The sequence below is a fragment of the Macrotis lagotis genome, chromosome 1, assembly GCF_037893015.1.
Source record: "Macrotis lagotis isolate mMagLag1 chromosome 1, bilby.v1.9.chrom.fasta, whole genome shotgun sequence".
NCBI lineage: Eukaryota > Metazoa > Chordata > Mammalia > Peramelemorphia > Peramelidae > Macrotis > Macrotis lagotis.
Genome location: NC_133658.1, coordinates 470,574,891 through 470,587,536, shown reverse-complemented (window position 1 = coordinate 470,587,536; position 12,646 = coordinate 470,574,891). Strand labels below are relative to the sequence as shown.

The 12,646-nt window shown below is 38.6% G+C and overlaps 1 protein-coding gene and 1 pseudogene across 1 annotated transcript; both read left to right on the top strand.

The window, feature by feature from the left end:
• The first annotated feature begins 3,964 nt into the window (after positions 1 to 3,964).
• Positions 3,965 to 4,291, top strand: LOC141504714 (SLC35A4 upstream open reading frame protein-like). Its single transcript, XM_074209909.1, has one exon. The coding sequence runs from the start codon at positions 3,965 to 3,967 to the stop codon at positions 4,289 to 4,291; it is 327 nt and encodes a 108-aa protein (XP_074066010.1).
• A 447-nt stretch (positions 4,292 to 4,738) lies between these two features.
• Positions 4,739 to 5,693, top strand: LOC141519775 (putative UDP-sugar transporter protein SLC35A4; annotated as a pseudogene).
• The last annotated feature ends 6,953 nt before the right edge of the window (positions 5,694 to 12,646 follow it).

Sequence of the window (12,646 nt, the reverse complement as noted above, 5' to 3'; positions counted from 1 at the left end):
TTCTTATCTTCAAGATGGAATTTAAAAAATAAGTACCTTTACTTCAATATTACTGGAAGAATACAATGAATTATTACATTTATGCATTAGTTACAAGTTGGGCCTAATTAATGACTGTAGGGAGATCAGGAGGAAATTGGGCCTATTAATAAAGCTTTAGCACCTAGTCTCATAGAGGGAAAATTGAAACATAAGTCCTCAGAAGCAGGAATGGCAAAATGGAAGGAGTATGCAAAAAAGGGGGGGAAATGGTAAGACACAAGAAAAAAACTTTTCGAAAAAGGTACTATACTAGGTTATCTAGTATATAGCAAATATGTGGAGAAAGCATTGAATGTTATGTCTTGAGCTCAAATTCAATCTCCGATAATTATTAACTGTCCTTTTCCTTAATATTATCCCACAAAAATTTTTAAAGATGTGATTTAAAATCATTTATCATTATTGTTGAATTTCATAAGTAATAACAATAATCTTAATTTTTATAACTTATTACCAAAACATACTTAAATCCTATATATATTCCATTAGGCACCTCTAGAATTCAGTTCAGTATATACATATAATACATACAATATACCCTAGTTTTATATTTTAATGCTAATTAATAGTACACAAATCCTAGCATCCAGGCACACTAATACATACATATTTCTCTTATTAAATTTCGAAGTATAATCTTATTTTTTAGCAAAGTTTATTATAACATTAAATTAAAAAAATATGTCTCTATTCTATCCCTCTCTTTTGAAGTACACACACACACACACACACACACACACACACATTCCTCGAATCATCTGATGAAAAATTAGAATTGTTCAAATTATTAAAAAATCATACGTAGCCTCACTGAGGAAAAAATTTCCTAAAAAGCATAATTGTTGAAATAGCAAAAGACTACAATGAAGAAAATAATTCCTTAAAAATTAACACTGGTGGAATGGATGGTAATGAGTACATGAGATATCATGAAATAATATATCAAAATCAAATAAGAAAATTAGAAATATACCTAAAATGATTTGGAAAATTGATCAAGAAGAGATAAGTATTATTAGTATAGCTGTCAGCCTAGAAATCATATTTCAAGAAATTATGAAGGAAGACTCTCAAAACCTTAAAACCAGAAAGTAAAGGAAAAATTAAAAGAATAAACCAGTCATCTCCTGAAAGAAATGTGAACAATCACCCCCCCCATGAATATTATAGTCAAATCAAAGATCTTTCAGTGTAAATAGAAAATATTATATGTAGTAAGAAAGAAATAATTCAAATACAATGAATCTACAGTCAGGATCACATAAGATATATCAGTCACCACTATTAACTTGCAGAAAGATTGAAATAAGATATTTTGTAAGATACAGGATATAGCATTGGAAAAGAATATGCCCAGCAAAATTGAATATAAAACTATGGGATGGTGGGTTGTTGGAGATAATAATTTATTAAAATAGAACTTCTATGCATCCTGTTGAAAAGATCTGATGTTGATAGAAAATCTAATATTCAAAATAAAACTTGAGAGAGGCATGAAAAGTTGAACATGAATTAGAAATTATGAAGAACTTAAAAGGTTAAATGATTCACATTTCTATAATAGAAGAAGAAACATATCATTCCAAAGAATGTGATCAGCATTAAAGCAGTTAGAAGTTTTAAAGTAAGTCTACCATGTTGAATGATAATACATATTATACCAAAGAATTTGGTTAGCATTAGCACAGTTAGAAGAGTTCTACTTAGAAAAAAGTCATTACTGTAAATCCTGCTGGGATAATCTCAAAAGACAAATAGAAAGATGAGAATGAGGTATTTACTGGACAAAGGTGGAAAGGAGAATAAGAATGGAGAAAATTATATTACATATGACAGACATACAAGAAACAGCCTTAATAATAAAGGGGGAAATGATAAGGGGTAGGCAATGCACAATTTTCACTCTCATCTTCTGTTTCAAAAATGGAAAATTGTGTGCATGTATGTATGCTTTAATATGCATATTTTTAGAAGTATATATGTGTCTAACTCAATTAGGTATAGACATTCAGCCTATCCAATAGGGATAATAATAAAATAAAGAGCTCAGAGAGAGGAGATTAATGGAAACAGAGTTCAAACCAGAGGCAGAAGAATTTCTGCTTCTCCTTTCCCCTACAATATCTCCTGTCACAAATTTGGGGCAATAAAAGATTGGCAAAAATATAATCATGATGTGACCATCGTTCATTTTTTTGACTCCTGTCAACACCCCTGTCAGTAATTATTGTACGAATGAAATGGGGAAGCTTAAAGGTAGTTCATCCCATTTTTCAGTTTTTTGTAAAACTTTCAATATATTTTTTCAGGGGTGATTTTAATTTTCCAGATAATTATACCATACATACTTGTATGTAATGGACATGTTCTTTAAGTTTCATTACAGAGTTATATTTAGAAGAAAAGCAGTGACTGCCAGCATCTTGGAAACTATTCTATTGCTTAATGCAAAAACAACAACCAAAGAATATAAAAATCAGATTAATTTTAACATGTTCCTCAAAATTGGTTGAGTTTCATGACACTAGACAATGAATATTATTCATTGTATGAATCTAGCATTTAAAGTCAGGTAAATTTTATCTGGGATGATGAGAATCAATTATTTTTATTATTATTATTATTATTATTATTATTATTATTATTATTATTATTATTATAGTAATGAACTTGCTATTAGGTGCAATATAGTCCTTCGTTGTTCTTTTAAAGGTGCACATGGTGTTTTTGTTATTAAATCAAGTGCATTTTAAATACTTTAAATATTTGTAAATAAACTGATATTTGATTTATTTCTGTACAGCATCATTGATGATGGTCTAAAGCTTCTTCAAACTTTTTTAGTTTCTAGAAAATTTTCAATCAATTTCTAAGACTGTGTTTACTTTTATATAAAAAAGATAAAATTAGCTATGAATATATCATATACATACAAATATATACATGTAAATTTATATGTATAAAGGTATAAAATAGGTTTGAATCAAGTTTAAAAAACCTGGACAAAGGGAGAGAGTAGTGAGAGCTAAACCATAATTTTTGAGGAAGAATGGTAAAAAAAAAACATGGAGGAAAAAGTAAAACAAAATAGGGTAGAATGATACATTCTATTAATTAGCAGTCATAAGTGTGCATGTGGATGCAATAAATTCACTCATAAAATGGAAATAGCAGATTGGATTAGAAACTAGAGGTGTAGGTTCCCTATTGATGATTCTTAAGTGGATCCCTTAAACAGTGAGAGCCATGATGTAGGTTTCCTAGCAAAAGTCTCTTGCAAGGTCATGAATAATGTTGGTTTCCTAACAAAAGTTTCTTTCAGTGGCGGCTAGGTGGTGCAGTGGATAGAATACTGTCCCTGGAGTCAGGAGTACCTAAGTTCAACTCCGGCCTCAGACACGTAATAATTACCTAGCTGTGTGGCCTTGGGCAAGCCACTTAACCCCATTGCAAGTTCTTTCAATGAAAACCATAAAAATGATAATAATGATGATGATAATCATCATCATCATCATCACAATAATAATAATAATGATATGGTATCCTGAACAATGAAATTTATGCATAAGGTAAACCAGAATAAAATAAGCCAAATTAAAATATACTTACTGGGACATGACAACAGTGTCCATGACTCTAGGCAAAACAGCCATGATACGGCATGCAAATGGTTCGGGTATGCCTGATGATGTGTAGAGGAAATCCAAAAATGTCTCCTAATCTACACTACCATCCTCTATCACTTCTCCTCCATAGTCTGATTTCTCAACTTTGCAAATGAGTTTGGGTGCTTTTTGAGGGAATTTCACTGCCACTGTCCAGATGTAAGAACTTCACTTTAATGAGTAAACTATTATATAATCAATCCAGAGTTCCGCAGACTATTTTATCAAAATCAAATTAGAGGAGTACGCTGGTGAAAATGGCGGATGACGAGGATTCGATGCCAAAGGTGAAAGACCTGGCTTTCCTAAAGAATCAGCTGGAACATCTACAGCGGCAACTAGAGGAGGAGGTCAAGACAGTTGTGGAACAGGAAGGCTCGTTCCTGTCAGCTCCTTTTCTCAAGGGCTTCCTGGCTGGCTATTTTGTAGCCAAATTAAGAGCATCTGCAGTGATGGGTTTCGCACCGGCGTCTGCAGCACAGTCCTATGCAGTTCCCAACATTGAGAAGACTTTGCAGGATTATCTACGGTCCAGTGCATCCTCAGCACTCCTTTCTCCAGGCTCTCCTCAGCAGGGGCCATAGCCCTGAGGAAGAGCCTTGGAGTTTGAGTCAGGATAGGCAGTAAGCCTGACTACTTAGGGTCATCAAAGATAGAGGCCAGCTGTCTTGCCCCATCTCCAGCCTCCCCAGGCCTTTAGTTGCCTCATTTGCTTCATACCACAGATATTTTCTATACCCATATCCTTCCTCCTTCCCTCCAACATCTGTACTTCCAGATTACAATGTGCATGTGTGCATGCATGTGTGCATGTGTGTGTATGGGAACATGTGTGTCTGTCTCCCTGCTGCTTCTATTTCTGACTCTGACCCATGGACTACCTAGTTCCTTGTTAACTTGATAATGTGTCCTGAATTCCCCTCTGTAGTGCTGGCTCCATTATTCAGTTTTACCAGATGGACTATAGACTTTGCCTTCTTTTACTCTTCCCATCACTTACCTACCTAAAGACCTAGATTGGTAAAGTAGTGATGAACGTGGAAGAAGGGAGCATACCGGGGCTTGGGCACCCAAGCCAGGCCCGATGGGTGCTTATGCTCCTCCTGTCTACAACCATGTATGGTGCCAATGCCCCACTCTTGGCCTTGTGTCGAAAAGATGGTCATGTCCCCTTCTGCCCCTCTTTAGCTGTGCTTTGGACAGAACTGACCCAATTACTACTATCAGCATTTTTTTTGATGGCCAGGTGGCAGCCAAGATTATGGGACACTCCACCTTGGCGCCAAGCTTCCCCTTTTGCATTTTTTGCACTGCTCTATGGTGCCAACAACAACCTCGTCATTCACCTGCAACTGTACATGGACCCCAGAACCTACCAAGTGATGAGCAATGTCAAGATTGGCAGCACAGCTCTTCTTTACTGTCTGCCTGAACCACTGTCTCTCTGCCAGGCAAGGCCTCGTACTGCTGCTACTCACTGGTGCTGGAGACTGCTATGCTGCTGCAGGTCAGGACCCACAGGGCATCCTCCCACAGCCTCCAGCTGCTGGCATGCCCCTCCATGTGACCCCCTTGGGTCTGCTGTTGCTTTTGCTCTACTGCCTCATCTCAGGCCTCTCCTCAGTCTACACAAAGCTGCTCATGAAGAGGCAGCACCTACCCTTGGCTTTGCAGAACTTGTTCTTGTACTCCTTTGGGGTACTTATGAACTTGGTGCTCTATGTGGGAGGTGGGCCAGGCCCTGGGCTCCTAGATGGTTTCTCAGCCTGAGCAGGGCTGATGGTACTGAGCCAGGCCCTCAATGGTCTGCTCATGTCATCCAACATGAAGCATGGGAGCAGTATCACTCGTCTCTTTGTTGTCTCCTCCTCCCTGATTGTCAATGCTATACTCTCAGCTACTCTGCTTCACCTCCAGCTCATAGCTGCCTTCTTCCTGGCCCTCCTGCTTATTGGTTTGGCTGTACATCTCTACTATGGAGGCTAGTAGAGTCAGAGGGTCCACTCTCTGGAGCCATTTTGTCCTCCAGTGCTATTAATGCAGGCTTGATCTTACTGTGGTCAACATTGTCCTTTACAGTGAACAAGGACTCACCCCTTGGAGAAGGTACTTCTCTCCTTTCTTGAAGGAGTTGGAAGGCACATCAGGATGGGGGATATGGGAGGTTATCCTTAGGGGTAGTGCCAGTTTGTATTCCTTGGTCTTAGTCTGTACTCTAATTGCTGACCCATAAGAAACTGCACTTCTTTATTCCCATGTGATTTTAGCTTGCTATTTCCTCATACTAGTCCCAGCCAGAATCCCTGATAGAAGTGCCTTTGGGAGGGGAGATCTGCAGGCAGGCAGGCCCATAAAAGCCCCTGGGAAAAGGTGAGGGAACCTGAAGCAAAATTGAATTTTTGCCAAGGAAACACTATTGTTCACTCAAGTTTGTTCCCCAGGTTCTGATAATTCCTTTCTGCTCCCATCGTTTTGCAGAGCAGAGGGGATTCACCTAGGGATCCTGACTCTATCAGCTGCTGTTTGGAAAGAATGAGACCTAGGTACTTTCCTTTTGTGTCAGTCCTAACTTCTCAAGCAGTGGGCCACTCTTCCATCCCTCCTGCCATGGTAATTTAAACTCCAGTCTGGATTACTGAGATGTGAGCTCTGGAAACTAGGCAGAGTAGGCAGCAGAGAGGGCCTTTTTCTATTGAGTACTGAGGCTCTTCCTTGTCCCCATAGATAATGCTTGTTTTTCCAGTTCCTCTCTGTCTAGCCAAGTAACTGGCTTGTTCTAAGTCCATTTCTCCTTTATTCTCTCAGACCCTACTGCAATTCACCAAAAAACTAAAATATTGTAGGTATCTTTGACCTCCTCCTGTGTCCTATCCCAACTTTTCCAGAAGGTTCTGCCAGTGTCAGGGCCAATGTGGTCTGACAGTTTTAGCAGCCAAGTGTGTCTTCCCCACGACAACTATTACCTACAACAAGTTGCAGCACTTACTGGAGAAATGAACTGCTCCCTTGTGTGCTGCTGCTCTTCCAAGTGTCAGGACTGAATTTCTTTAAGCCAACTAGAAGTGAGCCTTCACGAGTTGATAAGGAATGCCATCTCCTGTGGATCTTGCCCTTTTATTGCAGTCTGGAGGGCTCTCATTGGCGCTGCCATTCTACATTCCTGTACCCTGCTCCTTCCAGGAAGTATTCTGTTCTTAGACCCTCAATTTGACCACCTTTTCTGGTATATACACTTAACTTTATAAGAAGGAGACTCCTGACTCCGTTACAGGAATAATTTAGACTAGGGCATGTGGAATTTTTCTATAGCACAATCAGTGTCTCCTTAACTGCATAAGCAATAAGGTCTCAATAAAGTGTTTCTGGGAGTAGGGATTTCCCTACCAACTGCCAAAAAAAATCAAATTAGACCACTTGTTGGGGGGCGCAGCTTGAATATCTCACTGAGAGGAAATTTTTACAGCAAGAAAATTGGCATAGTCAACAATATTCTGGAGATAAGTCAAGGGGAAATAAGGGGAGTAATATTGTGATGGCCTAGGACTCCCCTCCATGTGGTATGAGTGGTGTATATGCTAGACACATGTGGGCCACTGCATAAATACAGAGATGCCCTGAAAACAGCTATAGACATGGAGAAACTTTTTATAGAAATTTGCACTATTCAATCGGTAAGAAGAAGAGGCAGATGGTAGTGGGTGTGGAGCATGTTCACCCTTCCAAGGTGCTTAGGAAAGTTATCATGAAAATGAAGATTAGTAGAAAAACTAAAACTGAAAGAAACAATTAAGAGGGAGAAGAATGTCAAAATACTGGTTTCCCAGTTGAAGGTTGTTAACCAGATGAACTGAAAAGAAGAAAAGTTATATAGACATACATGTATGAATTGGAAACACAAAATATTTATGGAAATTCTTCAATCTATGGCTATATGTCTCTGTCTTGTTAGATAATTTATCTTTTTAGAATATTTTAGAAAAAAAGAAATTGAAACTCCCAAAGCAGAAGCAAGATGGTGGCATGCTCCCAGAGCTATTTCCCATGTAACTTTAAATGAACCACTACATAGATATTAAAGCTACAAATCCCATCCCCCCCCCAAAAAAAAGCAAAACAAGATCTCAATTCAGAATTGAGACATTTTGGGGGGTGGGTGTTTTATTGCTTTCAGTGAAGCTCTGTCTTTTTGGGGGTGAAGGGGAGTTATAGTTCAATAAAGCCAATGGCAGGCTTCTAGTTACAGAACAATCCAGAACCCAGTTCAACAGATAGCATCCCAGTTCCTGGAAGCCAAATAGGAACTCAGGCCTTGCTTAACTAGATAGAACACCACAGGAAAAGTTCCAACCTGAGACAAATTCAGAACACTGTGAACCCTAAAGTAACAGAAAGAACTGAGGCCACATTGCACAAGGATAATTCAGACCTTGTTGTTCCCCGCAGCCCCACCCCAGAACTAGGGAGTGGGTCACAAATCAAGTTCACAGACGCTCCAGAAAAAGGATCCACTGCTGGCCAACATATTTGGAGTTACTAAGCCCAGTGAGCAAAGATTCCAGGGTTTTCAAAGCCAAAGGTCTGAGAACCAGCCACCCCCGCCCCAACACAAGATCTACGGAAAATGAAGAAAGGCAAGAAGAAAGCAGGGTCCATTGAAAGGTACCTTAAAGACAAAGACCCTAAAATACAGATGGGTAGAACTTCTGAGGAGAATATGAATTGGCCTCAAATACAAAAAAAAAGCATTCTTATACGAGAACAGGAAAGTGTTTAAAAATAAATTGGAAAAACTCTAAAAAGAAACTGAAGAGAAAAATTAAAACCTTGCAACAGGAAAACAAATCCTTAGATAATACAGTCGGACAAATGCAAAAAGAAAATAATTCTCTCAAAACTTCAACAGGGGGTGGAGCCAAGATGGAGACAGGACAGCACCATCTCTTAGGTGCTCTTTCTCAAAACTTATAAAGAAAGGACTCTAAGTAAATTTTTGAGAGACAGAATCCACAGAGGGATCCAGTGAGGTAATTTTCCAACCCAAGGTAACCTGGAAAAGAGTGGAAAGTCTCCACTTCGTGGGGTTGGAGGGGCAGCCTGCCAGAGTCAAGGAACTTCAGCCTCCCAGAGGCAGCCCCAGGGTATTGGGAGACACAGCTCCCGGCAGTGAGGGCATTTTCCTGATTTACACCACGGGGAGCATCAAGCACAACTTGGGGGATCAGTGGGGGTACCTCTGCCAGAGCAAGCATGTGAAGCCCAGACCTCAGAGCACACAGCAATCAGTGTGGACATAGCAGCCCAAATCCATTTACCTGAAGCAGAAGCAGATAAACAGGAACCCCCAGGGCAAGAGTTCTGAGCCAAAGGAGGGGAGTGGAGAGAGACTGTGGAGCTTAGTCCTCTGTCCCTGAAACAGGACTCTGGGGTTCTGACCACATTCAGATCCTGATCACAGTCTAGGCCCTCAGGGACCCCCACAAATATCAGCCCCATAGCAGAGGGGTGAGTTATGGTCATTCACAAACCAGGAGGGAAAACAAAGCCTCACACACAGAGATCCTTGTGGGGTTGTCCCACTAATGCTCAAAAGCTCAGGAAGCATCCAAAAACCAGGCCCAGGCTGGAGAAATGAGTAAGCAGAGAAAAAAGAGGAACACCAATGAGAAATTTTGCCTGTGATCCAAAGAAGGATCAAAACACCCAATCTGAAGATGAGGAAGTACAAGCTCCTGCACCTAAAGACTCCAAGAAAAACAAAAATTGGGCTCAGGCTATGATAGAACTCAAAAAAGACTTTGAAAATCAAGTGAGGGAGATAGAAGAAAAATGGGAAAAGAAATGAGAGAGATGCAGGAAAAACATAAAAATGAAGTCAGTAGCTTAGGCAAGGATATACAAAAAAATGCTGCTGAAGAAAATAACATGTTAAAAATCAGCATAGGTCAAATGGATAAAACAGTTCAAAAATTATTGAGGAGAAGAATGTTTTTAAAAGCAGAATTGGACAGATGGAAAAAGAGATAAGAAAGCTCTCTGAGGAAAACAAATCCTTCAGACAAAGAATGGAACTGAGGTAGGTTGCTGATTTTATGAGAATTCAGGACATAATATTTCAAAACCAAAAGAATGAAAAATTAGAAGAAAATGTGAAAAATCTCATTGAAAAAACAACTGATATTGAAAACAGATTTAGGAAAGATAATTTAAAAATTATTGGAACACCTGAAAGTCTTGAACAGGAAAAGAGCCTTGACATCATTTTCAAAGAATTACTACAGGAAAATTGCCCTGATAACCTAGAATCAGAGGGCAATATAGCAATTGAGAGTATCCACCGATCTCCCTGAGAAAGAGATCCATAAAAAACAACCCCCAGGAATATTATAGCCAAGTTCCTGAATGCCCAAATCAAAGAGAAAATATTACAAGCAGCCAGAATGACACAATTCAAATATCATGGAGCTGCAATCAGGATCACACAGGACTTAGCAGTAACTAACTTAAAAGCTCATAGGGCTTGGAATATAATATTCCATAAGGCAAAAGAGCTTAGAATGCAACTGAGAATAAACTACCCAGAAAAATTGAATGTCATCTTCTAGGGAAAAAGATGGATTTTCAATGAACCAGGGGAATTTCAAAGGTTCCTGTTGGAATGGGCAGAACTGAACAGAAGTTTTGATCTTCAAATACAGGACTCAGGTGAAGCATAGAGAGTGGAGAAGAAGGGGAAATATGAGGGACTTAATGATCATGAACTATGTGTATTCCTGTATAGAAAAATAATACCGATGATACTCATATGAACCTTCTCATTTAATAGAGCATGTAGAAGGAACTTTTATAGAAGAATCACAGGAGAAAACTGAATTTGAAGATATATTGTAGTGCAAAAATGAAGTCAATAGATAAAAGGGAAATGTATTGGGAGAAAGAAAAAGGAGAGGAGGAATAGGCTAAGATATTTCATATGATAAGATTTTTCTTTATTACAATGAGCTATTGAAATGGTATGAAAGGGGGAAGGCAAGGGGGAATGAGGGAATCTTTGCTCTCATCAGAGGTGGCTAGGAGAGGAAACAGCAATAGGATATAGACATCTGAAGTGAGAAGGAGAGAAGGGGGGCAGGGGGAAGGGGGGATGTGAGTGATGGAGGAGAGGATATACCATGGGGTGAGAATGGTCAGATATAGCACATTTTATTTTTTACTTCTTGCAAGGGGTTGGAATTGGCCTGTCCAGGACCATAGGGCCTAAGGGGTGGTATGTGGGCTTGGGCCTCTTGACCCCAGCAGAGACAGAATGAAAGGAGAGAGAAAATAGAGTACATGGTAATGGAGAAGTACGAATGGAGGGATTTGTGATCAGTAATGGCAACGGTGGAAATATATGGAAGTAACTTTTGTGATGGCCTTATCATAAAGAATGTGATCCACCTGCAACAGAGCTGGTGGTGTTGGAACACAGACTGAAGCAATTTATTACTATTATTATTATTATTATTATTATTATTATTATTATTATTAGGTAGGTTTGCAGGGCAAATGGGGTTGGGTGGACTGCCTGGGGCCCTATAGCTGGGTGATTGTTGGGTGTCTGAGGACAGATTTGGACCTGGGTGTTCCTAGCCCAAGGGCCAGTGCTCCATCTGCCACCCAGCCTCCTCTACTTTTATTATTACTATTTCATGTTATTTTCGGTCTTTATTTTGTTTGGTTTTTGCAGGGCAATGGGTTTTGGGTGGCTTGCACAGGGTTATGAGGTTTGGTGATTGTTGGATGTCTGGGGACAATTAGGGCTCAGGTGTTCCTGGCTCCAAAGCTGGTGTTCTATCCACTGTGCCACCTGCCCATATTATTATTATTATTTTTAAATTTAAATTTAAATTATTTTCTCTTTGCTTTGTTGCTCATGCAGGTCTATATTTTTTGGGGGAGGGGTTTTTATGTTTACTCTTAAACAAGAATATTTTAGTAATGTATAAAAACACATTATTTTTACAAAATAAGAATAAATAAATAAATAAATCTGCCTGCTCATCAACAAGCAGACCTTGATGGAGAAAAGAAAACAAAAAAATTCTTCAATTGGTCAAAAGGAAAACTCTTTCAAAAGCAGAAAAGGCATTGCAAAAGGTAATTGAAGAAAGTAATTCTTTAAAATGTGAATGGAATTTGTAGAAACTAATGACTTCATGAGACAAGAAGAAGTTGCTGAACAAAAACAAAAAATCAAAAAATAGAAGAAAAATATAAAATGACTCATTGGCAAAAACCCTAACTTCAAGAGTAGATACAGGAGCTAACTTAAGAAAACAATGAAGAGAAAAAAATAGCCTGGATTAAACATTATAGTATTTAGTGATGTAAGATTGCCCTAATAACATGGAAGCAGAATGCAAAATAGTTATTGAACGAATACATCTATTCCCTCTGGAAAAGGATTCCAAAATGAAAACACCAAATTGTGTCCAAATTCCAGAACTCTCAGATAAAAGAGGTCATCCTGCAAACAGCCAGAAAGAAAAAAAAAATTAGAAAATTATAAAAAAAAATTCCAAGTAGCCACAGTAAGGAATATACAGGACCTGGCTGCATCAACATTAAGGGATAGAAGGGAATACAATGTGATATTCTCAGAAATAAGGGAGGTTAAAATGCAGCCAAGAATCCATCATCCAGCAAAACTGATCCTTCTCTTCCAGGGTAAATGATAGATATTCAACGAAATAGAATTATTCCAACTCTTCCTGATGAAAAGACAAGAGGTATATAGAAAATTTGGACTTCAAACAAGAGACTCAAGAGACACAGGACAAGGTTAAAAAAAAAGAAAAAAGAAAAAAAAAAACTGCTCTCCAATAAAATGAAACTTGCTATATCCCAACCTGGGAGAAAGAATCTCTAAACTCCCAAGAATTGTAGCTTCATTAGAGAGA

Coding starts and splice junctions, on each gene's coding strand:
- LOC141504714 (XM_074209909.1), top strand. CDS start 3,965: ATGGCGGATGACGAGGATTCGATGCCAAAGGTGAAAGACCTGGCTTTC.